Source organism: Drosophila sechellia, chromosome 3R (assembly GCF_004382195.2).
Source record: "Drosophila sechellia strain sech25 chromosome 3R, ASM438219v1, whole genome shotgun sequence".
Taxonomy (NCBI): Eukaryota; Metazoa; Arthropoda; class Insecta; order Diptera; family Drosophilidae; genus Drosophila; species Drosophila sechellia.
Window position 1 is genome coordinate 25601045 of NC_045952.1, and position 26971 is coordinate 25628015.

The following is a 26971-nucleotide window of genomic DNA, read 5'->3' on the forward strand; positions in this document are numbered from 1 at the left end:
CAAAGGCTAAGTAATATTATAAAAATTAATGCATTTACGGGCTAGGGTATCGCATCAGATGACTCGAATGATTTAGTCACCCTGTACGACCACAACAAGTCTAATGCGGCCAAACTCGTTTACTTACTAATTGTACCAAAAACAGAGTAGGAATAAATAAACTAAATATATATAAAACGGCAAAACAAAGAAATGATCTTAAAAGTTATACATTCCAGCGGTTCATTTCGAATAAAATTACCGGAGGCCAGACAGAATCGTCATTTCAATCAGAGCATTCAAAGAAAACGGTTCTAGTCATCACATTTTGGAATCAAATCATCGAGATGATTATCAAAGTTGCCAAGTTCCTGAGCATTATAGCCGTACTCCTTTCAGCAGTGGAAGGAGCTAGATATCTGGCAGAGAAACGTAATGAACATTCATTACAACATATTAAGTTAATAATATTCTAAAATGATTACTTACAGCCGACTTTCTAGTCCCCTGCGTCGTGGGGGATCCCAACTTCAATGTCTGCCTGACCAACAATTTCCAGAGTTTCTTCCGTCAGTGGAAGGATGGAATTCCCGGCTACAACGCCGTGGGATCCTTTGATCCACTTTACATCAAGAGGGTGAAATTTACCCAGGATGCCAGCAGGTCTATAGCTATCAATGCCGATCTGAAGGAAGTCTATGTAGCAGGTGCTGGTCAAGCATTAGTCATGGAATCCAGGTAAGCTGTTCAAATATTCTGACGAAATCAAGTTTGACCATAAAAAATTCTCAGCTGGGATCCCAATCACTATGTAGCCAAGACTTTGATCTCCGTGCCCAAGCTGCGTTTCAATTTCGATTACAAAGGCAAAGGACACGTGGTAGCGCTGAATCTCAATGGTCATGGCAAGGGATACTTCGAAGCTGGTAAGATACAATCTACAATTTATGCGAATTACTATCTTAAAGCCGGTTTTATTCAGAAAATGCTCTGATATTGTTGGAATTGGCTGTCAAACCGCTGGCCACCTCAGATGGTTATTTCGCTGATGTGCAAAGTGTAAAAGTAAATTTCCGCGAGATCAAGCAATTCCGCATCAAGCTGGAAAATCTGTTTGGCGGCAACAAGGATCTGGAGGACACTGCGCACACTTTGTTCAACGAAAACTGGCGCGATTTCTATGAAGTACTGCGTCCCGCGGTGGAGCAAACAGTTGGCGGAGTGCTCCTGGATCGGTTCAAGAAGACCTTTGTCTATGTACCAGCTACCTATTTGATTAAAGACTTTCACTAAATGCTAAACTAGCATATAACCGGGTACTTCTATGCTATTTTAATGGGTTTTTGTGCTCTGTCGTTAAGTATTAAATAGGTAGTAAAAATGTGTTTGAGCTTATAAAATATGTATGCTTGATTGTTTTCTGATGACACTGTATTATAATTATATTAAATGTTATTTGCATATCTTTTCATTTAAAGTATTTCTATTATATTAGCATCTCTAGATACTTTTCTCACTGTATACTCGCTATTAAGTCAGGAAATAGGTGAATTAAAATGATATTATATTAAGCAACATGAGTTGCTCTTGGCCCCGGCATCGTTAGGTTGCTGTAAGTCGTTACCATATATGAGAACCCGAATCTCGGATCTTGGCGGTTGAGAATAAAACGCCGGATCACAGCAAGTAGCCGGCTAGTCGGTTTCAAAGCGTGACACTGTTTGATGTGACTGAGCAGCGGCTGCCTAGGCCGCAGATACATACATCTGTAGATACTATTCGCTGAGCTACTTAGATACTTAACTACTTAATTAATAAACACTTGCTAGTACGGCACCATGAGCAGCACGCGCTACGGCCGCACTTTGCTCGGCATTTGGAGTGGATTATTGGCGCTTGTGTGCCTGAATGAAATCGTCATGGATAGGTCGATGGTTTCAGCCGTTGCCTACTATTCCGAAAAGCGTAAGTGGATGTCCTTAAAGTCGCAGATCCTTTCAATTAGCCAATCGTGTCGCCCAGCTGCCTTTCTGCCATCTTGTCGGATCTACGAACCGGGCTTCACCAAGTGCTCTACGAATAGCATTCAGAAGCTTCTCGATCAGTTGAACATTGGAATACCAGAGGTGCTCGAGCGGTTCGGTCCCTTTGATCCCATGAGAGTAAGGGATATAGTCTTCAAGCAGGATAACAACGAGGTGGCCACCATCAGAGCCAATCTGACTGACCTGGTGGTAAAGGGTTTCGCCAACACAAAGGTAAAGGAGAGTCGGTAAGTACGAAAAAAATGAAATTCATATATACTGCTATATACTGTTCGAGTTAATAAAGCTCTGCAACTTCACGGAACAGATATCTTAATAGATTTAAACCCTAACCAAATATCTTTTTTCGACCACCAGTGTCAGCAAGAAAGATTTCAGCTGGCAGACCAAAATATATCTTCCGAAAATGAGATTGGATGGAAGGTATGAAATGGCCGGGCGAATACTCCTTATTCCGCTGAGTGGCTCTGGAAAAATATTTATTGAGATTGGTAATTAGATTTCATTCGATATTTAAATACGATTAAATGGGCAGCTAACACGATTAAAATTCCGCAGATGATCTGGACATTTTGCTACTAACAAAAATACGTCTGTATGAAAAGGGTGGCTTCACCTTCGATAACGTGACCTCTGTGCAGGTTCAATTGAATCTGACAAAAGTGCGCACTTATCTGGACAATCTATTCAATGGACGCAGCAAGGAGGTGGAGCGCAGTACGAATGAGTTTTTCAATGAAAACTGGCGCGATTTCTACGAGGCCCTGAAGCCACTCATCGTTGAGACGGTGGAAAATATCCTTTATGACGTAATGTCTACGGTTTTCCATTTAATACCAGCCAACTTTTTCGTTGAGGACATACCAACGCCCCAGCAACTTTATGGTCCAAAGGAGACACTTGGTAGAAAAGAATAGTTGAGTGATATCTATTATTGTTAACTTGTAGTACGCCATCCCATCCCATAAATTCTTTCAACATGTGTAATAAAAATCATAAACGAATATCCTTTTTCATTTTATAAGTAAGCTTTATTGTAAAATGAGAATATTGCTGACTTGCCGTTGAAGCTCATGCTCGAATGATATCAACCCTTTTGGGAGAGAAATATACACCCAACTCCCTCTCTGAAAATGAGAAAAATCATTAAGTTATTCAAAAACTGTTTGAATCATGGCTAACCATTCTTGTCCAGGTGATACGAGCGTTTCTTAAATATATAAGTCATCAGCATGGCGACTATTATTGCCAAGATGAAGGCCATTGCACCAATCGATATGAATACCCACTTCAAGTGTCTTAAACACTTTCCTGGGGCAACACAGAAACCGTTCTTGCATCCACCTGAGCAAACTGGAGAACATCTGTTCTCACTGTCCATTGCATATCCATCATTGCAGGAGCACTTTTCTGGAGCATCACAGAATCCATTCTCACATCTTTCTGAGCAAATTGGTTTACAACTGTTTTCTGTTTCCATGCTGTATCCTTCATCACAGGAACACTTTCCTGGGGCAACACAGAAACCGTTCTTGCATCCACCTGAGCAAACTGGAGAACATCTGTTTTCACCGTCCATTGCATATCCATCATAGCAGGAACACTTTTCTGGGGCATCACAGAATCCGTTCACACATCCTGTGGAGCAGATTGGTGTGCAACTGTTTTCTGTTTCCATGCTGTATCCTTCATCACAGGAACACTTTCCTGGGGCATCACAGAAACCGTTCTTGCATCCACCTGAGCAAACTGGAGAACATCTGTTTTCACTGTCCATTGCATATCCATCATTGCAGGAGCACTTTTCTGGGGCATCACAGAATCCGTTCTCACATCCTCTGGAGCAGATTGGTGTACATCTGTTTTCTGTTTCCATGCTGTATCCTTCATAACAGGAACACTTTCCTGGGGCAACACAGAATCCGTTCTTGCATCCACCTGGGCAAATTAGAGAACATCTGTTTTCACCGTCCATTGCATATCCATCATAGCACGAACACTTTTCTGGGGCATCACAGAATCCGTTCTCACATCCTCTGGAGCAGATTGGTGTACAACTGTTTTCTGTTTCCATGCTGTATCCTTCATCACAGGAACACTTTCCTGGGGCAACACAGAAACCGTTCTTGCATCCACCTGAGCAAACTGGAGAACATCTGTCCTCACTGTCCATTGCATATCCATCATTGCAGGAGCACTTTTCTGGAGCATCACAGAATCCATTCTCACATCTTTCTGAGCAAATTGGTTTACAACTGTTTTCTGTTTCCATGCTGTATCCTTCATCACAGGAACACTTTCCTGGGGCATCACAGAAACCGTTCTTGCATCCACCTGAGCAAACTGGAGAACATCTGTTTTCACCGTCCATTGCATATCCATCATAGCACGAACACTTTTCTGGGGCATCACAGAATCCGTTCTCACATCCTCTGGAGCAGATTGGTTTACAATTGTTTTCTGTTTCCATGCTGTATCCTTCATCACAGGAACACTTTCCTGGGGCAACACAGAAACCGTTCTTGCATCCACCTGAGCAAACTGGAGAACATCTGTTCTCACTGTCCATTGCATATCCATCATTGCAGGAGCACTTTTCTGGAGCATCACAGAATCCATTCTCACATCTTTCTGAGCAAATTGGTTTACAACTGTTTTCTGTTTCCATGCTGTATCCTTCATCACAGGAACACTTTCCTGGGGCATCACAGAAACCGTTCTTGCATCCACCTGAGCAAACTGGAGAACATCTGTTTTCACCGTCCATTGCATATCCATCATAGCACGAACACTTTTCTGGGGCATCACAGAATCCGTTCTCACATCCTCTGGAGCAGATTGGTGTACAATTGTTTTCTGTTTCCATGCTGTATCCTTCATCACAGGAACACTTTCCTGGGGCAACACAGAAACCGTTCTTGCATCCACCTGAGCAAACTGGAGAACATCTGTCCTCACTGTCCATTGCATATCCATCATTGCAGGAGCACTTTTCTGGAGCATCACAGAATCCATTCTCACATCTTTCTGAGCAAATTGGTTTACAACTGTTTTCTGTTTCCATGCTGTATCCTTCATCACAGGAACACTTTCCTGGGGCATCACAGAAACCGTTCTTGCATCCACCTGAGCAAACTGGAGAACATCTGTTTTCACCGTCCATTGCATATCCATCATAGCACGAACACTTTTCTGGGGCATCACAGAATCCATTCTCACATCTTTCTGAGCAAATTGGTTTACAACTGTTTTCTGTTTCCATGCTGTATCCTTCATCACAGGAACACTTTCCTGGGGCAACACAGAAACCGTTCTTGCATCCACCTGAGCAAACTGGAGAACATCTGTTTTCACCGTCCATTGCATATCCATCATAGCAGGAACACTTTTCTGGGGCATCACAGAATCCGTTCACACATCCTGTGGAGCAGATTGGTGTGCAACTGTTTTCTGTTTCCATGCTGTATCCTTCATCACAGGAACACTTTCCTGGGGCATCACAGAAACCGTTCTTGCATCCACCTGAGCAAACTGGAGAACATCTGTTTTCACTGTCCATTGCATATCCATCATTGCAGGAGCACTTTTCTGGGGCATCACAGAATCCGTTCTCACATCCTCTGGAGCAGATTGGTGTACATCTGTTTTCTGTTTCCATGCTGTATCCTTCATCACAGGAACACTTTCCTGGGGCATCACAGAAACCGTTCTTGCATCCACCTGAGCAAACTGGAGAACATCTGTTTTCACCGTCCATTGCATATCCATCATAGCAGGAGCACTTTTCTGGGGCATCACAGAATCCGTTCTCACATCCTCTGGAGCAGATTGGTGTACAATTGTTTTCTGTTTCCATGCTGTATCCTTCATCACAGGAACACTTTCCTGGGGCAACACAGAAACCGTTCTTGCATCCACCTGAGCAAACTGGAGAACATCTGTTCTCACTGTCCATTGCATATCCATCATTGCAGGAGCACTTTTCTGGAGCATCACAGAATCCATTCTCACATCTTTCTGAGCAAATTGGTTTACAACTGTTTTCTGTTTCCATGCTGTATCCTTCATCACAGGAACACTTTCCTGGGGCAACACAGAAACCGTTCTTGCATCCACCTGGGCAAACTGGAGAACATCTGTTTTCACTGTCCATTTCATATCCATCATAGCAGGAGCACTTTTCTGGAGAAGCACAGAATCCGTTCACGCATCCATCCTTGCAAACAGGTGTGCAGACACCTTCCAGCTTCGTGTATCCAGCATTGCAGGAGCACTCGTTGGGCGCCACGCAGACTCCGTTCTGGCAACCATCGGGACAAACGGCCAAGCAGACATTGTGCCCTATTTTCGTATATCCCGGCAGACATTGACAGACGTCCGGGGCAGTGCAGTTCCCATTCACGCATCCGTCTTCGCAGACTGGAGCGCAGTTCCCATCGATGTCCTTTTTGTAGAATTTGTTGCACTCGCATTTGTCGGGAGCCCGGCAAACTCCGTTGCTACAGCCATTTTTGCATTTCGGCTGACACTCAAACGATTTGGACTTTGGCTTGGGAACGAAACCTTGATTGCACTCGCAGCGATTCGGAGCCGCACAGAAGCCATTGGCTGCCTTGCAGTTGTCCTTGCATGTTGGCAGACACACCTGGGTAGTTGCATTCAGCTTGTATCCTTCGTTGCAACTACATTGGTTGGGTGTTATACAAGTCCCATTGGGACAACCACTGGCACATTGGGGTATGCAGTTGTTTGTCTTTTTGTCCAGCAGATGGCGCGCGGAACAGATACAGCGGCCAGGAGATTGGCAGGTTCCTCGACTGCAGCCCTTGCAGTAGGGCACACATCTGTACGAATGGAAAAAATTGAAATTTCACATATCAATTCGATGCCTTTTGTGACCAACTTTTAATTTTTCATTTTGGCATTTATTATCTCGTATGCGAATTTTACAATTCCAAAGCCGTTTATGACCTCCTAATCAACATTCATTTCCTTCCGTTTATGGGATTATATTTGTATTTTACATAGCCATTATCATGCAGTTTACCATATTTTAACACAATAATAAATTTAATGAAATGTATGAAGCTGTCGTTGGGAATACAATCTTACAGCTTGGCAATTATATATGCCGAGAACCTCTTTAGACACTTTAATTTTTAGTTTCAGGCAACTTGAACTTCAAACGCTAGAAAACGCTACATTCTGATACATTAAGTAATATGTCCTGATTAAATAATGGTTATACCAAAGAAATTAGAATAATGTCATTCTTTGATTTTTATTCTTTTAGATCGTATTACCTACCGGTTATATGGATCGTTATTTAAGTTGACATATCCTTTCCAGCAGGTGCAGACATTTGTTTTCGTGCAAAAGCCACTTACGCAATCTATTTGCTTATTGCATTGTGCAATACATCTGAGTGGGGAACTCCTTACTTTTTTGTAACCCTTGCAGCAATCCTTCGTTTGAACGTCCTAAACACGGAAATGAGTTAAAGAATGAATTGCATTATTTTTTTTGATGGACCGCCTACCACAGTAGTTCCTTTAAATTTCCTAGTAACAATAACATTACAGATCTGAGCCGCACAGAGTCCGAGGAGCAGGGAATATATCGTTATTTTACAAATCCACATGGTGTCTTTAAGTATTCAACCGATGCCAATGCCTTTCAAAATATTACTAAAGACGCTTGTGCTAAATATTTTTGCAAATGCTTTTGCTTGAAACACAACCACTGGCTGAGGGGACTTATCTGAGAACTCAATTCAAGCTAAGCCCATGGAGATTTTTACCAAGCGGTTAGTGGAGCTCAATTGCTTATCGCAATTATATTTTCCTTTATAAGAAGAGTAAGAGAGGTCTCGCCCAGTCTGCCCAAAGAGCAATAAACAAAGGAAAATTTGAAGGTCTTTCATTTGTTGTTACGGAAGTCATTACTCCAAATATTTATCATATTTTATTTTAATTTTTATTGCTTGCCACTTTTTACCATAATCAATATCAACACGCGTTTTCACACTATTTAGCAGAATATAGGGTATGTATCAGTCAAGTCGACCAACGATGGGGTATACATATCACTATTATACTACGTTAGTGCAGTGTAATCAAACTAGGATTGTGTATAAGAACGAAATATGAGAGCATAAGAAATTGTAATGAAATACGAGAATAAAAGTATACAAAGATCAGCAGAAGTTTATATACTCTTGCAGAAGATCTATAAATACTAACCGATATCTATTATAATATTTGAACACATTTTTTAAGCTCAGAGAATCATTAAAACAGTCGGTGATTCTGATAAAAAATATATATTTAAGTTACGAACTTCTTATCAAATTAATGGTACCCTTGTTTAGGGTTTAAAGGGTGATTGGCTCTTAAAAGAGGTTATTACAAATATAGTAATGTATTGCAAATGCACGCAAATTTAAAATATAATAAAACGATAATACTATAATATAATACTGACCATGACATAATTCAATTATGTAGGACTAACATTTATAGTTAGATGAGAGTCAAGAAAATCTTTGTAAATAAATTCCGGGACAATGCCCCTCTCACATTTTTTGTGACTTTATCCCACTCAATGGATAGGGATACCCGAAGCAATCTCAAAAATATGACATCATTCAAGCGATTTTTGAAGTTTGATCCATGTATTTAGACTTATTGCAGTTATTAGATAAATAACACAATGTGTTCAATTTGAAAGATGCTCCATTTAATGTTTTTATTATGGCATCTAAACACTTTATTGCACCTCAGTTCAAGCAATTAAGTTCTCCCAGATGAAAACAGAGTCGAATACAGAGATACAAACAGTGTTTTGTTCGTGCCATAGTTGTCAGCGTATTTTCCAGATAGACATTAAGTTAGCTTACCGGTTCGGTTGCAAGGTAAAGTCGCTACAGTTTCAGAGTCGCATAACAACAGCAATAGCAGTAGCTACACAGCGAGAAATGCTGGTCATAAAGAATATTTATGAATTTATTTATTTTTTTCGGTCTGACAAAACATTTTTAAACGCATCTCTATCTAATATTAAGTTAAATTAGCCCTAATATAAATTCGAAATAAAGTTGTTATATACTTTCTTGAAATAAACCTATTGATAATTTTTCATTATGTAATTTTTCCGTACTCTCGTGCAATAAATATGGAATAAATTTCATTTTGCATTGCGAGCGAATGAAAATGGCTCGATTCTGGTATTACCCAGAGTCTCCAGATTCAATTCATCAATTGCAGTCGTCGGAGTCATCAGCATCGGCTATATATATTGTCCAGATAAAAACTAGCGCCACTACGAGTTGTATCTCATTCGCAGCTCGTGCGTAGTAAACTCGATTAAGGATCTGCTCTGGTTGTGACTGCGATTCCGGCAGTGACAGTGACGCAAGCTTTCCACCATGCTCCTAATTGGATTACTAATGCTGCTCCATGCCGGCCTCCAAGGAGTCCAGTGCGTTGCGTTCTACACGGAAAAACGTGAGTCCACAAAAGGACTTTAAAATTATGAGGATATGGAAAAAAACTAAGCAATTATAAAGTGATATTAAGAGTGAACATTCTTTGCAGCCTCCTATATTGAGTCCTGCAAGATTTATGAACCGGAGTTCACCAAGTGCTCAACTCGCTCCATACAGGCATTTATGAACCAGCTCGTCAAAGGTGAGATGTCAGTATGTTAACCACGACTTGTGCGACTGACCTCCTTTGTTATCCTTTAGGTGTGCCCGAAATAAAGGAATCCTTTGGACCCATCGATCCCATGAGGCAGGAGCAGTTGGTGTTCAAGCAGGATAACAGCGACGTGGCCACCCTTTCCGCCAATCTTACGGATATGCTGATCAGGGGCTTTGGAAAAATGCTGATCAAGGAGAGCAAGTGAGTAGCTATCGATTCCAACCAGCCGTCAAGAGCGATCAAAAGTTGCTCCATTGAGGTCGTTGAGCTCCTCTATAGACGATGGGAAACTCCCAGACATAAGTTTGTCCGATTTGATAATGCACTTATGTACGTTTCTATACCTGTTATGCCAATTTAATAGCAAAGCGCTATGCCATTTAATATTATTTCACATTGATCTATCAATTAGTTTTGCGCACGTGGTATTGTGTATCTCAATAAATGTGCCATTAAATGAGCCGGCTTTCGGGTTTTGCATCTATGAATAATGAAAAATTGATATATAGGTGTAAAGCATTTGTATCTTAATTTTCCCACCAGAGTCAGCAAGAAGGATTTCAGTTGGCTAACTAAGATCTACCTGCCCCAAATGCGAATAGATGGTCACTACAAAATGGTCGGTCGCATTTTGCTGGTGCCTCTGCAGGGAAATGGAAAAATAGTCATGGAAATAGGTAGTTGCTAATGATATTTGTTACTAAATTAATGATAACCGGATTTTTTTCCACTGACAGATGATCTGGACATACTGATGAGCACCAAGACACGCCTCTACGAGAAGGGCGGCTACACATTCTACAACGTGACATCCGTGAAGGTAAAGCTGGAGGTCGGCAAAGTGCGCACCAGATTGGATAACCTCTTCAACGGGCACAGCAAGGAGGTGGAAGATAGCACCAATCAGTTCTTCAACGACAATTGGAAGGATGTCTTCGAGGCACTGCGTCCACTGGTGGTTGAAACCGTGGAAAGAACGCTACTGGATCTTCTCCACAAGACATTTGCCCTATTTCCGGCCAGCTTCTTTGTGGAGGACATACCCACCTCCTTAACCTTGTATGGTCGCAAGTCACACATGATCACTTGAAAGGTGTTCTATTGAAATAAAATCAAACTTCCTTCAAACTGTATCTTCTCTATGAAGACCTTACTCTAACAATTGATAGTTCTCAAAACATTTTTCATTGATTTCAGTTATATTTGTTCATTGCTGTCTTTTGTTGAGTTTATTTGTTTTGATTTTGTTGCTTTTATTCTCTGTGAGTGCCTAGACTAAATGTTAGTGTAACTTATTAGATGCTTAGTTTAGAGGTATCCTAATATGGGATGGCACAGTGCTCCACATCCGGCTGCCAGTTCGAGTCGATAGATCAGTAGAACCAGTCGTACTTGAGATATTCGCCCTCGTGCTTCAATGTGGCAATCGAGGTGTGGCGCACGTGTCCTGTGCGCGCGAAGATCCTGCGATTGCCCACCGGCTGCAGGGTCCTGAAGTTGTCCACCAACGCACCATCCTGCGTGTCCGACAGCTGACGGAATCGGGAGATCTGCTTGGGCGAAATCGGGATGGGATCGGGGAACAGTATCCAGGTGACGGCCTCCGAACAGGGCGGCGTGGTCAGGGAACCTGTAGAGTCAACACATAATACTTAGTTGAGTCAAAGATAAACATCGCTTGTAGACATTGATTCAATGTCAGTTAATCAGTGATAGCTTATAGCTTATAGATAAAAGCGCTCACCGAATACTAATAGCAAATGGAAAACTATAGTAATAAACATATTTTATTGCTTGAGACTAGAATAGCTTACCCTTGTACGTGTAGAACTTGTCCACATCCACGACAGCAATCAGCGAGGAGAGCGAGAAAGTGACGTTCAGCGTGGCCTCCTGATTGGCATCGGCAATCAGATGCAAATGTCGGTTAATGGTCACCAGGCCAGCACCCTCATCCTCGTCGAGCTGTATTAGGAACATAAATAGGTTTCTAAATCCCGCGCAACGAGCTCAACCACTAAACCACTCACATTGAAGAAGAAACCCAGGACGGCGGCACCATCCGGATGATTAAGAGCCTCGCCAATGGTCGCGTACTTCTTGTTCCTGTGCACAATGTGCATCTCCATGGTGTAGCGGATGTCGTTAATGACGTGCTCGGATCCCCGGTTGTTCTTGTCGCCCCAGTGGAAGTGGAGGCCCTCCACCTCGAACTCACCGGGCAGTTTGGCGCCCCGGATGTAGGGTAGGAAATCCTCGCCCTCCTCGGACACATTGACCTTGGGTATGGTGATGGAAACTGCAAAATCACCATATTAATTAGCACTAGTTCTCTACACTGAGAAAATTGGTCAGAAATATGTATTTTTAGTGGTTGTCAACTCAAATCTTACCCGTGTGTCCATTGTTGATCATTTTCAGTGGGTAGGGCAGCAGGTTGTGATAGCCAATCATGTCCACCGCCGGCATATGAATGGCCATTGTCTGAAAGGAGGCAAAATGGACTTAGTTGTGTTTCCCGCTTGGCTGGGCTTTAGGTGGGCTGGTCTTACCCGGCTGGTGGTGATGGCTATCGGGGATTGGGTCTTCCCCGCACAGTGACCATGATGGCGAGCCCAGCGACGCTGATTGGGCTCGGAGTAGCCAAAGACATGGCTGCTGACAGCTGGAAAGGAAGGGATGTGGTGTTTAACAGACTTGCTTCACGAAACAAACAAACAAATTCATATATATATATAATAGGCAAATAAATGCAATCAATTAGCCGCTGGAATGCGCACTTAGTCCTGAATCAGGCGAACTGATTAAAGTGTTTCCCCATTTGCAGACTGAACGTCATCCGCAATCTGCGATCTTGAGTCCACGATTGATGAGTGATCACGTGCCCGTGCCCATGGTGCCTGGGTGCTATTCACCCCCTCGGTTGACCTTCTCCCGATTTTCCGGTGGCTATCTCTGACATATACGAGCACTTGTGAATTACGGCATAATAAATGGGGCTCCATAGCAAATATTTAATGTCTCTTTCTTTTTTTAGTCAATGGCGGTGGGCAAATAAATAACTTAAGTGGGTAAACAGGCGTCCAGGGAAAGCTAGGAAAGAGTGCGAACGCCAAGGGCACGTTCGGGCCAATAATTAGATATCGTTGCGATTGATATTGATTTGGATACCCAGATAATGGGGCGGGCAAACAGTTTTCATTATTTTCCAGCGCGATTGAAAGCTGGCAGCAAATTCCATGGAATCTTTTGCAAGGCGAAAGGAAATACTTATTTAACGGCTAATTTGCATGTGATTGGTGATAATTTCTGTTTGAGGAGCTCGCTGTGAATTAACATATCATATGACATGGTTTTCCATTGTGCCATTGTCTGCACAACTGGTCGATATGTCGATGGAGCGCACAATTTTGTGTGCACTGCTCGTCGTTTGATGAATTAGTCTAATTAGTTGTTTATTTGTGGTAATGTATATTATATTATTTATTTCAGTCGCGGCTATCAAAGTCTTAGATAATAAATTAGTTAAATTGAGTATTTTGTCAGGTATGGCCATTGAGCATTATGTCATCCACTCTATATATTATAAACATATTACTTTGAGCTATTATTTGCATTTGTTCGTTGTAATTGATTCTTTAAGTCCGCACTAATTAGGAAAATAAATAAATATTTCAAAGTCTTAGGGAGTAGATAACAGATTTTCATTTAGCATGTAAATAATATTTATAGAGCTTCCCCACAGATAACAGATTGCATTTTGAGTAGGGTTTGAAGTGCTAATGCCTGGCCGTAAGCTGAAACCTCAACCACTTCAAGTCCGGCAATACGTCTAAATCAACCGGCGGCCAATAAAGTGTATTAATTGCCAGTTTCGAGTGGTTTGAACACCATTAAACTGGTCAGAATTAGCTTCGTGAAGTGTGTACTTATGACTGCTAATGCCAAGATCCCACCAATATCAGGTATTGACATTTCGTAATAGACACGAGCAGTGTGTCATACACTCGTTTCGAAGGAATGAATACCATGTATTTATAAAAATTAATTGATTATATAAAGCAAATTAGAAAACTGCGCAAATTATTAACAATTTAATTTCATCAGAAAATCAAAATTGTTATGAGTGGAACCCCACTTTTCTCAGTGCACAACTGCCGCGGGTATGACAAACCATTCATTCTTGAATAAAAGTATTTCCCACGAATAGATATCAATTTATGGCTATTTTTGTTTCAGTTCACTATATCTTGGGACCCTGACAAGCGCGAATGAATCACAGGACTTCGTAGAAATGGATGTGCAATTACCTTGCGACCAGCAGATTAGCAGAAACGAAGCCTCGAAGAAAGCGGTCAGTTTCATGGTGGTTGCGTTCTTCCAAGTTCTTAACTCCTGACGAGCGGCTATAGCACCTTCCGATCGGGTGACGGATTCTAGACTGCGCGGACGTTTCGCTCGCGGAGCACCTTCACAACTTCCTCAGCGGGCAGTCAACGAACTACTTGAAAATTCGAAAGCTGAAATCCCCGCCCGAAGCGCGTGCACTGCTCACACAGATACACACACGTACGCACACACCAGTGCAAAAGCGGACGAGTCGCGCGAACAGCCGACGATCGATCGATCGATGGGAATTTGGCGGGGGTACTGGAGGATCGGAACATAGTGCAAGCCACCCCACTAAGTCGCCCACTTAGCGAAATTGAGTTACCATACACCAGACACAGACGGCTGCACCACCCTGCGTATGCTTAACGCACAGCCAACACGGCGTATGCTTAACGTCACGGAAACTCAATCGTACCGCCAAGCCCAGAAGGGCGTCATTATGTCGATCAATGCTGGCCAAAATCAAAAGGGTAAAACTCGTCATAATTCGCACCTAATGCCGCCCTCGATCATTTACGATAATATTTTGTTTTGCATACAATTTGCCCGATTTATTTGTTTGCTTTCGGATAGTCACTTCGCGTTACTAAGCCAACAAAGTCGCGACAACGTCACGCCGAAAGTCGCTAATTACGAGCGGAGTCCTCAAAAAAATCCAGCCGATCGATCGCGATCGGTGATGGGATGGGGATAGGGGTATACAATATTCATTGAGCGATTTTCGCACGTTTTCAAGTTTCGGCTTTACGAATTGGAGCGTTTTCGGTTTTATTATGCCCAGATCTGAGTTGTTTTTTCATGCGTTACAGAACGTCGATATTACACTTGTATGGGCAGTTCGTGATCTACATGTAGTAATGACGGAGTTTTTAAATTGCATATATTGTATATATTGTATAGAGGGCAGTCTGATATCTATTTATATCTTTATGGTGGCCATTGAGTAGTCACACAAAGTCGGATATTTGCAATTGAATTGTCCAGATATCATAGGCCAGACACTTTGAATGCCAAGGTTTAGAGTGGGATTTCAGTTGTCAGAGTCCAGTCATAAAAAACTGGTGAAAAGTGGTGATGGAAAAGGTGTTACTTCTTATTTTAATACAGATAGTGGGAATAGTTAATCATTCAAGTAACACATAAAAAAACATAGGATGATAATTTTAACTCTCAGTTTGTTAGCTATATTCTCAACTACCAATGTTATGTAAACTATAGTTGGTAAGAAATATTATTTTTCAAGCAGAAAATTATATGAATTTCTCTTAGTTAATCTCATTTTGCAAATGGGTGAAGGATGAGATTAAGAAAAGCAGCAGGCAGTACATGCAGAGGCTTCAAGACCACCCAAACAACCTGGCACAAGACCTGATGGACACCAGTCAACGCACCAGGAGGCTGCACCGATCACACCCTTTGGACCTCTCTGGGATTAGACACGCAAATTAAATTAAATTATACACATACATTATTATATACTTCATACATACAATATCGACAGTTATTGTATAGTTTCGCAACAATTTATGTAATCAATTAATTCTCTACCGTTAAGTTTAGTCATCAAATTTAATGATTGTCCGCGAAGGACAGTTTTAAATTAATATATCCAAAAAAAAAAAAAAAAAAAAAAAAAAAAAAAAAAAAAAAAAAAATTTTGCAAATAATTCCATTACCAGTTCGGTGCGTTCGGCTTATTAATTTTCTCGCTGCTAATTTAAGTGTTTGGACACGATTGTGAAGAAGCCCCCAAATTATGGCCCAAAAGGTGTCAATATTTGTCGGAGTATAATCGCATGATTATCACATGAGCAGCTTAGCTTGGCTGAAAAGGAACTCCCCAGCGTTTGTGACATTTCCATTTAATCCAGCATGCTATTGATTATGCAAACGCCGAGCAGAATAAATCAATATTTGCTAGATTACGCCTCCATATCGATCACTTAGCCAACTGTCCGTCCGCATCGATCAACAAATGTGGAATAGTTCGTTGTTCAAGTGCGAAAGGTGGCTTCTTTTGAGGCGGCACTCACGTGCCGGCAATTAGCAGCCTTTTGCAAACTATTGTCTATCTTGTGAGATAGCAATCATCTAACAGCTAATATTAGTAATAAAGTAGTTACAGCCACAATTCGGGGAGCCTCCCAACGCACTTGAGATGCTCGGCGAGTCGCAATAACTCAATTATTTGTCCATAATGAAAAACATCAAATCCGATTGAGGCGATTTTACGAGCGATCTGGAACTAGACATACTCACTCCCTGCATATAAATACTTAAAAAGACATTAAACGAGACGCCGAATACGGCGCATACAAATCAGCCCACTACTCTCGCCCAGATTTCGCATAGACGGGCGCACCTGCAAACCGTGCAGAGAATCCCAGATAAGCGCACCAGTTTTATCAATTAAAAACACCTAGACGGTAGAATGGATCCGCACGGAATACTCTATCAGTGATCGAATATAGCGTTGGCGTCATTCCACAAGCCTCCGAGTGCTCGAAATGTCAATGGGGGCGACAGGAGGCGATTTATTTTTGGCCAAAAATCGCGACTTGTCGTCCGTCGAGAATGGCTTAAAATAGACCCATTACTTATCAGCCCTAATTGATTAGCGGAGGCATGGGCTTACATCCCACGCAATGCTCAATCAATTCAACCTTATCAATTGTTTTGCTTTATCTTTCGCTAAAATCTTGTGGCATACTTTCGCGAGCGGCGCCCAAAAGATTGAATTCAAAACGGTTCGTCGTTGAAACGTACAAAAATCTTTATTACAAACTGCAATGCAATGCAATGCACTTAGGTAGTAAAATGAGGGACAAAAGCAATAACCGAATTTTTAAACAATAAGCAACAGAAGATTATATGAAACTGCTTTATATGGCAAATATCGACCTGAATATCGCACCTTTGGCAAACAGTTTTTGCTTACTTTGGTTTAGATTTCGAATTTAATGAGTGCAAAATAAATGCTAAACTAGAACTCAATACTACAAAACTACTATTCGAAGAATTTGCACTTTAGGTAAAAAAGTTTTTGTCATGGTTTATAAATATAAATATAGAAATATGAAATAGTATTGACTTCTTTTTCCAGTCCTTGTGATGTGCAGGTCATGTTTTCCGCTTTTTTAGGTATTTTCGTTTTTTGGTATTCAGGTTTAACGAGCGAAGCTTTCTCGTTCTCAAGATTTCACATCAATATAGAGATTTAATAGCTAGTCATTTGGAAGGCCAAATAGCTGGATCGTTTGAAAAATGATTCCATTATTTTCACTTTGTTTCATTTCGATGGCAATTTAGTCCTCCTTCTCCTCTTTGGCGGACATGAAGAGCTTCTGGCAAGTGAAGGTCAGCGAGTCTACAAAAGGAAACCCATATAAATGTCGGACAATGCCACACATTGGGGTTAATGTGAAGGGCTACTCACCAATCGTGCTCTGCACCCATTTCGGCTTATTCTTCCACACGACGCCCACGTAGTAGAAAGGTATGCCAATTATGGTGATTAATACCCCCATTCCGACCTCATAGGGCGCCACATAGATGGGCACGACGACTAAGAAGGCGCACACGATGACGAATACGGCGGGAATCCACATGGCGACCTGTGACAGGAACAAATATAGTTAGAATAGTCTTGCTAAAATGTTCAGCTCTAAGACATTATCAAAGTATTTAAGTTTTTATCAGTAGAAAGATTTCAAACGTCTAAATTGGCAATACTGATTAAACTCACTTTAATTGGTCGTTCCATGCAGGGACGGGTGTAGCGGAAATATAGAACCGCCGACACCGACAACATTATAAAGAACGATTCCACAATGCTGGCGTAGGTGATCAGCACATACACATCGCTCACCAGCAGCATCACAATGGAGAGAAAGCACTGCCGAGTGGGACACAGTCAAATCAATTAGGGATTAATTACATAATATCATTTGTGCGCTAATTGAGGAGCGCAGCTCACCAGAAAAACAAGCGACGGCAGTGGGGTGTAGCTCTTTACGCTGATGTGCGACAGAATCGCCGGCATGTGTCCATTGCGGGCACCCACAAAGCAGATGCGGGAGGAGGTCATAATGTGGACGGAAAGGCCGCCAAAAGCAGAGATGGCCACCATGAGGGGTATGATCAGTGAAAAGACACCGAGAATCTTATCGCCAAAGGTCTGTGAAGAGAAGTGATAAATTAAAAGCATTTGAAAATCCTCTGGTATAATTGACTTTTGCGATTCCGATCAAATAAATTAAAATTCCTAGCAGACTATCGCAATTTTGCGATTTTTAGATACAAATAAACAAATAGACATTATAGGGCTTGCATTATGTTTGAAAAATAACAGAATTTAAACTTGTTAAGCTTTTTTTAAAGTAAAATAGTAATTTGACTGCCTAATCTGATCGGACTGCAAATCGTGGATAAACTCTTACCACAGCGATGGCATTGGATGCGATCATCTCCGAGGGCGACAGCACGGCCAGATAAGCCACGTTGGCCAGCACATAAATGCCGGTGACCAGAGGCAGTGATATGTAAATGGCGCGCGGCAGATTGCGATATGGATCGCGCAGCTCCTCCGTCATGAAGTTCAAGTAATTCCAGCCGGCATACGAAAAGATACCGGAGTAAAAGGCTACCGACATCTTGCCGGGATCAGTCTCAGTGTTATCAAAGGGTCTCGTGAAGTTCTCCACGTTGCCCATCAGCATCCAGACCAGGCCGACCAGGATGATCAAGACCAGGGCGGCGATCTTGGTGAACATGATGATGTTTTGCATCTTGGTGGTCACCTTCATGTAGTACGAATTCAGGTAGGTTAGGAAGCAGATTGTGATGGCCGCCAGGAGCTGCAGCGCTATTTTGGGAATATCGCAGGCTCCGCCGAAAAAGGGTTCCAGCACGTAGGAGGCAAAGGTCAGGCCCATTATGGCATTGGTCGTTGGTCTGTAAGAGATAAGAGAACACAATCAGTGAAAATTTTTTTTGCTGACTGCATTCAGACATTTGTCCTGCTGATAATGTCCGCATGCAAAAGTGGAAAAGCAGATATTTGCGCTTATCGCCGATCCTAAACAGTAAAAATAGCAGGCAATAAGACGCTCAATGCAGAACTCGCGGAACTGTTCAATAAATAAACTTATATAGCGCAGATTAAATGATAAGGCTCGTTTTTACTTTCTAATACTCTAATACACAACCCATGGCTTAACCTTGAAAAACCGGCTGCATCCACACCGATCCGAAGTATTCCATCTTTCTAGTCTTATCTTATAACTTGACCCAGTCTAAAAATCAGATTCTGTTGCACTACTTTACTTTACCTTATTCAATCACATGATATTTCGTAAAAAAACGTAAAACTGAAAAAAAAGGTTGATCAGCTATTACTTTCCTTCTGGCGATAATAAAGTAATTGGAAATCAATTACCGAAAGGAATTTGATACTGTATTTATGTTTTTCCAACCAACGGAGATAAGGGAACTTTAGCGACGAAATATTCGCGAATATTCAAACAATATTGACCAGTAAGACTCACACGAATATCATCATGGCATCCCAGAGATACAGGAAGGCCGGCAGTGATCCGTAGGCCTCGAAGATATACGCGTAATCCCCTCCAGATTTTGGTATGGCAGTACCAAGTTCCGCGTAGCAAAGGGCACCAATCATGGACAGCAGTCCGCAGAGCACCCAGATGACCAGCGAAGCGCCCACGGAGTCTACATTCTGGATGACGCCTTTCGGGGACACAAAGATACCGGATCCGAAGATGATGCCCAGGATGATGGCCACTCCTTCGAGGAGGCCCAGCTGCTTCTTGATCACAACTCTGCTGCTGTCCGACTCGGCGGATCCCTCGCGACCCTGAGCTTTCTCGGCAGGATTGCCCGCTGGTTGGGCAATGCTGGACGGAGGATTGCCCGAACTGGGGGTCAGCAGGACCATTTCGCTGGACGGCGACTGCAGTTCATCGGCGGCGGGCATGGCGGCTATATATGTACGTATTATGTCCAAGGGCTATGGTATTATTATCCCGCTGCTCTGTGACACAATCTTCGCACGCGACGTCTGAAAGCGAACTGTAACTGTTTCTTTGGCCGTTGTCCCGTTAATTGATTAAACGAGGCAAGTGTGTTCGTGGGTGTGACTCCGCGTATGTGCGTGTGTGTATGTTTATTAATGTGTTATTCAATTGTATTGTATTTGGCTTATCTACTCCTGCTCTTCCTCTTCTTCCTTTTCAGCCGGCTAGCGTTAGTTTGTTTTGGTCGGCTCTTCGCTAGCTGCCGTCTCGCTCGCACCAGCAACACACCCTGCAGCTGAGTCTATCGCACATAAAACTCGCGATTTAAACGAAAATTCACACTCTGTCTCGCGAAATTCGGTTAATGGGTCTGGTAAATAAGAGCAGACATCGAGGTAACCGCCAAATTGTGCAAAGTCTGCGGTTTAATTCTGGAATTGGCTCAACGTTGCTCAAAGGTTTTTCAACCCCACGTTTTCTCGAGCATCGCAGCAGTGTGACCAGCGCCCGGCTGACTGTAGAATATCAATTGATGCTAGGGTGTTTTTTTGCGAGATACAGGGTGCGTCAGTCCCGCCGGCTATACTGCTATCTGACCCACCGACTGTCCCGTTGTCTGTCCCGCCGAATGTCCCGCTGTCGATACCGTACATAAGGGTACAATGAAATTGAAGTTGAAAACTGTATTTTATATATTGGAATATATGATTAACTAGAATTAAAAAACAATTTTTAACAAATTACTGCGTGTTAATAAATATCTCACGTGCTCTCCTCTGATTTCTTATCGACACGAAAAGTAGACCAGTCTGGTACGTCTATCGCCTATCGCCCCAATCGATATCAGTATCCAAATAGATGAGCTAAAAGCAAATCAACAGAGAAATACGGATCACAAAATGGATTTTGGGGACCTGCTGCGCTACGCGAAAAAAAATAGTGATGCGGTCACCAAGGAGGTAGTGGATACCATGCAGATGTCCAGTTCGTTCATCGCGTGAGATTTTATGCTCGGTGAACGCGATTGCATCTGCATTCCCTTTGTGACCCAAAATAATTTATTTTTCTCCTCTATCGCCAGGGGCAGGGGAAATACTACAGCACCAAGTATTCGCCGCCCAAGAAGCAGTCCAAGGAGTCCAAACAGCTGTCCAGCAACATCCAGAAGTTTCTCCAAAAGAAGGAGGCCGAGGAGGCGGAAAAGAAACGCCAGGAGCGCCAGAAACTCAACGATCTGCTCGCCAAAAGGGACGAAAAGTCCAAGAACAAGATACGTAAAATGCTAAAGGTAACCAAGTCGGCCAACAAATCAGTGCTGGAGGATGCCAAGGACTACGAGGGTGCCATCGACGGCCACGAGGCGGGCGAAGGACAGGGCGATGACTACGGCTACGTGTCCACTGAAGCGAATGCCTTTTACGATAAATACATTGAAAAGGTTCGGGATGTACAGGAAGACAAGGGATTCACGCCCAGCAGGCCACAGTCGCTTAAAGATCTCTCTGGGACAAAGGAACGCGTGAAGGCGGCCATTACCAGGGAACGAGAGGAGGCCAAGGGTAGCACACGTCAGAAAAGCAGCACAAGCACACTGCCATCCAGCGCTACCAAGTCGAAGGAGTCCTCCGTGGCCCGTTCTTACAGTACCTCCAAGACCCTTTATGATCCGAACGCAGAGAAGCTCGAGGAGGAGCGCAAAAAGCGGCAGGAGGAGGAGCAGCGCAAGGCGAAGATAAAACGGCCTGCTCAACCGCCGCCCATGGACTTCCAAGCCTTGCTTCGCTTAGCTGAAAAGAAACAGCACGAGCCCGTGGTTTTTGAGGTGGAGAAAAAGAAGGAACCGGAGCGTTTGCTGTCGGCCCGTGAGAAACGCGAGTTGGAAGAGCGCCAGCGGCACCAAGAGCAGCGCGCCCAGCGGCTCAAGATGCGCGATAGTGAAGGCAAGGAGCCTCCGAAATCCATCCCCAATCGCATGGAGCCTAATGGACGCATCCCCAAGCTGAATCAAGCCAAGCCAGCCAATGCACCAAGTGATAGTTTTAAAAAACCAACTGCCCCACAGCCAACGAAAAGCAACGCGAGCTCCACCAGTTTATCCAGTTCCAATACTCATTCCTCCACTAGTCGCAGTTCTGTCTCCAGCTCAAGGCCCGCTACTAAATCAGCTCAATTGACTGCTCGACCTGGCGCAACTGCATCGGCGGTTGGAAAACCAAGCCCCAGCTCTAGCAAGTATGTCCCATCCAAGAACCCCTATGCAGCTACTTCCCTAAAGGGAACTGTAAGAGAGTTTCCACCTAGGGATCAGTCAAGCAACTCATCCTTGGATCGTCGAAAAATTCCGGCAGCCGCAAAGACGCGACAGACTCCTTCCTCGGATGTTTATAGATCACAGGGCGGACGGCAATTCCCGCCCGCAGATGTCAAGAGACGAAGAACTAACGAGCCGCCAGTCACCAAGAGTAAATAGCAAGCTTAATTTTAAAAATGATTTTCGATTTCATATTTTGTTCTATTTTTTAAGGACGCATTTACGACGACGATGATGAGGATGAATACGATTCTGAGCTGGATGACTTCATAGATGATGGCGACTGCGAGGAGGACATATCTTCCCACATCCGTGACATTTTCGGGTATGATAAGCGTCGTTATCAAGGAATAGACGACGATGATCGTGGCATGGAATCCAGTTTTGCACAAGTGCAGCGCGAGGAGTTCATCAGCAAAAAGCTGGGTACGTAGCAAAGCACATTGCCAATAAAAACCCATTATAATGATTATACATTCGCAGGAATGCAAGAGGATCTCGAGGACATGCGCATGGAGGCGGCGCACAAGAAACAAAAGAAGCTCGTGGCGAAAATCAGCTCACGCTCCTAGGACAGTATTTCATCTCGACGTGGGCTAATCCGTCGCCATGTGGGGTTTCCACCTGATTTACCTCTTTGGCTTAGAAACAAAACTTTAAGCCCACACATTAGTTTTTGTTTTATTACCATGCAATGAGATGAAATGCAGTGCTGATCTGAAGGAAAACAGGACAGGAAAACTAGAGAAGTGCAAAGGAAAACGCAAAATGCGATGAAAATTGGTTTGCTGAAAAATAGCTTATTTTTATATCATATTTTAGTCGAATATCCATAAAAGCCACAATGTTTATAGCGGGCTTATATTCGGTTTATGTACAAGTACATATGTAAACAATATATAATTTTGTGTGCGGACGACTACATCATGTAGCCATAGGAACAGTTGGAAAATTATTACATATAATGGAAAATGAAAACTTTCTTGCGTTTATTAAAGTTATTAAGTTACTCTATGATAGACTAAGAAGCTCTTTAATTTACAATTCTCGTTTGTTTTTATACAAATACAAAATTTAAAAAAATCATGAAGTTTCGACATTGGTTGATTTTGAAATCCTTATGTGCGTTTGGCATTTAATGGAAATCCATTTTGAAGACATTACTTCTTGTCCTTGGCCTGCAGCTTTGTGTGGATCATGTCCTTAAACTGCGACAGAATCTTGTTTTCGCGCTTCTGGCGCTCCTCCTTGCTGAACATGGCCAGTGCTCGCTTCTCGTCGGCGGAGTACAGCTGGTTCTCCTTGCGGATACGGACGGCCTCCATGCGACGATGCCTGCTGCCGCTCATCACATAGCCCACAGACTCGAAATTGGCGATTTCATCGGAAGTTAGGCCGATTTCACCACGGCGGGGAATCCTCTTGCCCTCGGCAATGTAGGCAGCCATAGCGGCACCTTCTCCTGGCAGCAGTGCCTTGCCGAAGTCCTTTTGATTAAGGCTACCGCCGGGTCGCAGCGAAGGTCCCACGTCCTCGTCGTTGTGCGAGGCACTTTCCTTGTTCTTCGACTTGCTGGCACTGGAGGAGGAGCTCTTCTTGTACTTTTCCGCCTCTGACTTACGCTTCTTTTTCTTTTTTTTAGACTTTTTGTCCTGTTTGCTGGCGGAGGACTTCTTCTTTTTAGGCTTCTTGATACCGTCGGCTGTCTTTTCCAGCCAAACATCTTCCTCCTCGGACTCATCTTCGCTGTCAGAACTGGAACTGGAACTTGAGCTGCTGGACTCGTCGCTACTGTCTTCGCTGCTTGACGAACTGGAGGAGGAACTCGACTGTTTTTTGCTCTTTTTCTTTTTGGATTTCTTTGACTTTTTCTTGGACTTCTTTTCAGATTTTTTGTGCTTGCTCTTGCCCTTTTTCTTTTTCTTCTTGGGTCCTATGTAAGAACCCTTCACCAGCTCCACATCGTTGGTTTCTGGCCGGGATGGGCTCTTGCCCCAGACCTCTGGCACGCCTTCCTCTCCGATGCGAACTCTCTGGTTCCTGCGGGCATTCACAGCCTTGGAGTCACCTTTGAATTGGTGGTTGGACGATCCTCTGCCTCTGTGCTGAGACCTGGACGATGGTTCGGCGGGATCATTAATGAAACTACCTTCGGGAGCCTTTCCCCGAAAGGGATTCTGCCGCCTATCGTTGTTTTCATGATAACGATCGTTGGGCCAGCGTTCCACGGATTTTGGGCGGGATTTGCGGCTTCTGGATGGGCTTCTCGAGGAACTGGATCTATCACTACTGCTGCTGCTGTTGCTTCTGGAGGGTGAGGAGCGCGTTCTACGGCGTCGAGGCTCTGCATCCTTTTCTCTGGAGCGACGTGAGCTGCGATTGGAAGTCCTTTCCCTGTGGAGCTCCCTCTCCCTGTCTCTTTCCCTCTTTTGCGAAACCGATCTCCTGTGCTGCGGTTTCTGGTAAGTCCTTCTTTCCGAGCGGGAACGAGCCCTAGAATCGGACCGGCGACGTTCCCTCTGCCTGCTGCGACTCCTGCTGCGTGAACGCATGTGGAAAATACAAGTTTTTCTCAATTTCACCGGAAAATGCAAAACAAACGTTTGTCGTTATGGATGAGCAGACTATGATAGCCTACCCAATCGATAGTCACCGCTCATCGATAGGCAACAGCTGATTAAGTGATTTTAGCTGCAGAAGGTGACACCAAAACGAACTTTGCAAATTTACTCGGCAAAATAAAGTTTTTATATCGCCAAAAATGCTGTAATTTAAATATAACATAAGATATAGGAAAGCTACCACGTGCTACCAATGGCACGCATTACTTGGAGGGGTCACTCCACTCAGGAGCTGCTGTAAGCTTTGAAATATCCCACTCCACAAACGTATCACTATTTTGCAGTGTTTTTATTTATTGTTTACTTGTTTAACAGATCGATTTTGCGGCTTCGTTGGTCATATATGAAGCACTGCTGGCACTCCTTAACCTTCAACGCCCACATGAACTCCTCCTACGCCTCGGACGTCTGCCTGACCCCCATTTTTTGGTTTGTGGACAACTACACTCACTGCCTGGGACCGGTAACACTATGCAACATAACATTTATTGTTCATATTATTAAGCTCATTGAATTTGTTTAGTTTTTTGTGGTTGGCGTGGCTGCCTTGACCACTTCAGTCGTTAGTATTGCCTATTGGATTGGCTTGCCCTTTTGGTGGGCCAAAAGTCAGTTGGTGACCTACTTCCTCCTCATTGTGGGCAACTGGCTGCTGCTCAATGTGGTTTTTCACTATGTTATGGCTGTGATCACGCCGGCGGGTCATCCGCCGGAGGGCGTGTCGCTAGTAGAAGCGGTTAGCATGTGCGGCAAATGCATAGCTCCCAAACCACCGAGGACTCATCACTGCTCCATCTGCAATCGCTGCATCCTTAAGATGGATCATCATTGTCGTGAGTACATGAAGGTTTCTAGAGGCTTCCAACATTAATTTTCATATATCCAATATATAGCTTGGCTCAACAATTGCGTGGGTTATGGTAATCATCGGTACTTCTTCCTCTACATGACGTACACCACTCTGGGTTGCCTGTTTCTTATATTGTTTGGCTTGGAGATTGGCCACAAATACCTGTGGCTGGATCACGGCGAAAACTGGACAGAAATTGAGCCCTTGGAGGGGCAGCCAGTCAAGTTTAACCTCAGTGGGCACATCATTCCAGTGGTAAGCCAGTAAAGTAACTTGTGCTACTTTCTTTATTTCATCTTTCTTTCTCTCTTAACTTCAGACACATCCGAATGAGTATGATGAATTTATGCTGCCTCCAGCCGTGCACAATCTTCCAACACCCATTGTGGACACGGATGCCGCTTCGCCCGGTCGACGACGAGCGCTTTGGTTCATGGCATTCACAAACGTGGCCGTGGTCTTGGCTCTCGGTAGTCTCTCTATCTGGCACGCCAAGCTAATCACTCGTGGCGAGACAAGTGTGGAGGCTCACATCAACGAAGCTGAGCGAAAACGGCACCTCCAGCAACAACGCATTTATATAAATCCTTATAACTTTGGCACCAAAAAGAACTGGAAGCTGTTCTTGGGTCTGGTGCGGGGCAGATCCTTTTGGCGAACTGTGCTGCTTCCCTCCTGGCACAAACCCGAGGGTACTGGGCTTAGTTTCCACACGGTAAATGATGTTCCCTTCGAGGACGAGTGGCCGTAATTCCAACATAGAAGCCATTGTGATTTCAGCAAGTCAATATTATGTTAATAATTTACGTTTAAGCTCAATGTAATAGGAATCAAAAGTCCTTAATTAGTAAAATCTAGTATTTTAAATCTTCTACTCAAAACTGTAATGCAGTGAAATGCAAAGGCATGTACTTTGTTTCCATGACGACTAGGACTAGGCACAAAGACGCTTTTATACTACTACTAGCTTAATAAAAGACACAACTAGCATACAAATCGTTTTGCGTTGTCCTTGACAGCCTGTGCCGGTATGGC

General features: G+C 43.4%; 9 protein-coding genes across 10 annotated transcripts; 5 read left to right on the plus strand and 4 right to left on the minus strand.

Annotated features, from left to right (window-relative positions):
• The first annotated feature begins 280 nt into the window (after positions 1 to 280).
• On the plus strand, positions 281 to 1298 carry LOC6617130 (circadian clock-controlled protein). Its single transcript, XM_002041421.2, has 4 exons — positions 281 to 411; positions 471 to 717; positions 772 to 905; positions 962 to 1298. Exons 1-4 carry the CDS (start codon positions 327 to 329, stop codon positions 1270 to 1272), a joined length of 777 nt encoding a protein of 258 aa, XP_002041457.1. The 5' UTR covers positions 281 to 326; the 3' UTR covers positions 1273 to 1298.
• Positions 1299 to 1817: 519 nt separating this feature from the next.
• Positions 1818 to 3028, plus strand: LOC6617131 (protein takeout). Its single transcript, XM_002041422.2, has 4 exons — positions 1818 to 1944; positions 2002 to 2251; positions 2382 to 2515; positions 2583 to 3028. The coding sequence occupies exons 1-4, from the start codon at positions 1818 to 1820 to the stop codon at positions 2939 to 2941; spliced, it is 870 nt and encodes a 289-aa protein (XP_002041458.1). The 3' UTR covers positions 2942 to 3028.
• Positions 3029 to 3030: 2 nt separating this feature from the next.
• Positions 3031 to 7692, minus strand: LOC6617132 (fibrillin-2). The gene is made up of 4 exons (XM_032721702.1): positions 7564 to 7692; positions 7332 to 7504; positions 3207 to 6868; positions 3031 to 3151 (listed from the first exon to the last, which is right to left on the minus strand). Exons 1-4 carry the CDS (start codon positions 7663 to 7665, stop codon positions 3096 to 3098), a joined length of 3993 nt encoding a protein of 1330 aa, XP_032577593.1. The 5' UTR covers positions 7666 to 7692; the 3' UTR covers positions 3031 to 3095.
• A 1758-nt stretch (positions 7693 to 9450) lies between these two features.
• Positions 9451 to 10860, plus strand: LOC6617133. Its single transcript, XM_002041424.2, has 5 exons — positions 9451 to 9529; positions 9620 to 9712; positions 9772 to 9928; positions 10271 to 10404; positions 10465 to 10860. Exons 1-5 carry the CDS (start codon positions 9451 to 9453, stop codon positions 10815 to 10817), a joined length of 816 nt encoding a protein of 271 aa, XP_002041460.1. The 3' UTR covers positions 10818 to 10860.
• Positions 10861 to 10933: 73 nt separating this feature from the next.
• On the minus strand, positions 10934 to 14225 carry LOC6617134 (carbonic anhydrase 2). The gene is made up of 6 exons (XM_002041425.2): positions 14038 to 14225; positions 12280 to 12392; positions 12121 to 12211; positions 11758 to 12026; positions 11542 to 11692; positions 10934 to 11357 (listed from the first exon to the last, which is right to left on the minus strand). The coding sequence occupies exons 1-6, from the start codon at positions 14090 to 14092 to the stop codon at positions 11101 to 11103; spliced, it is 936 nt and encodes a 311-aa protein (XP_002041461.1). The 5' UTR covers positions 14093 to 14225; the 3' UTR covers positions 10934 to 11100.
• A 2646-nt stretch (positions 14226 to 16871) lies between these two features.
• LOC6617135 (large neutral amino acids transporter small subunit 1) lies at positions 16872 to 20656 on the minus strand. Its single transcript, XM_002041426.2, has 6 exons — positions 19666 to 20656; positions 18559 to 19072; positions 18096 to 18296; positions 17865 to 18014; positions 17556 to 17733; positions 16872 to 17486 (listed from the first exon to the last, which is right to left on the minus strand). Exons 1-6 carry the CDS (start codon positions 20112 to 20114, stop codon positions 17425 to 17427), a joined length of 1554 nt encoding a protein of 517 aa, XP_002041462.1. The 5' UTR covers positions 20115 to 20656; the 3' UTR covers positions 16872 to 17424.
• Positions 20657 to 20990: 334 nt separating this feature from the next.
• On the plus strand, positions 20991 to 23549 carry LOC6617136 (protein SPT2 homolog). Of its 2 annotated transcripts, XM_032720864.1 has the most exons (5): positions 20991 to 21113; positions 21236 to 22386; positions 22456 to 22616; positions 22679 to 22891; positions 22949 to 23549. In XM_032720864.1, the coding sequence occupies exons 1-5, from the start codon at positions 21054 to 21056 to the stop codon at positions 23035 to 23037; spliced, it is 1674 nt and encodes a 557-aa protein (XP_032576755.1). In that variant the 5' UTR covers positions 20991 to 21053; the 3' UTR covers positions 23038 to 23549. The 2 variants fall into 2 exon arrangements, with proteins under 2 accessions (XP_032576755.1, XP_002041463.1); XM_002041427.2 differs by having other exon boundaries at positions 20992 to 21113; positions 21236 to 22616.
• On the minus strand, positions 23428 to 25099 carry LOC6617137 (NKAP family protein CG6066). Its single transcript, XM_002041428.2, has one exon. The coding sequence runs from the start codon at positions 25015 to 25017 to the stop codon at positions 23626 to 23628; it is 1392 nt and encodes a 463-aa protein (XP_002041464.1). The 5' UTR covers positions 25018 to 25099; the 3' UTR covers positions 23428 to 23625.
• A 53-nt stretch (positions 25100 to 25152) lies between these two features.
• On the plus strand, positions 25153 to 26932 carry LOC6617138 (palmitoyltransferase ZDHHC16). Its single transcript, XM_002041429.2, has 5 exons — positions 25153 to 25323; positions 25402 to 25549; positions 25610 to 25919; positions 25980 to 26191; positions 26256 to 26932. Exons 1-5 carry the CDS (start codon positions 25280 to 25282, stop codon positions 26685 to 26687), a joined length of 1146 nt encoding a protein of 381 aa, XP_002041465.1. The 5' UTR covers positions 25153 to 25279; the 3' UTR covers positions 26688 to 26932.
• Positions 26933 to 26971: the final 39 nt, after the last annotated feature.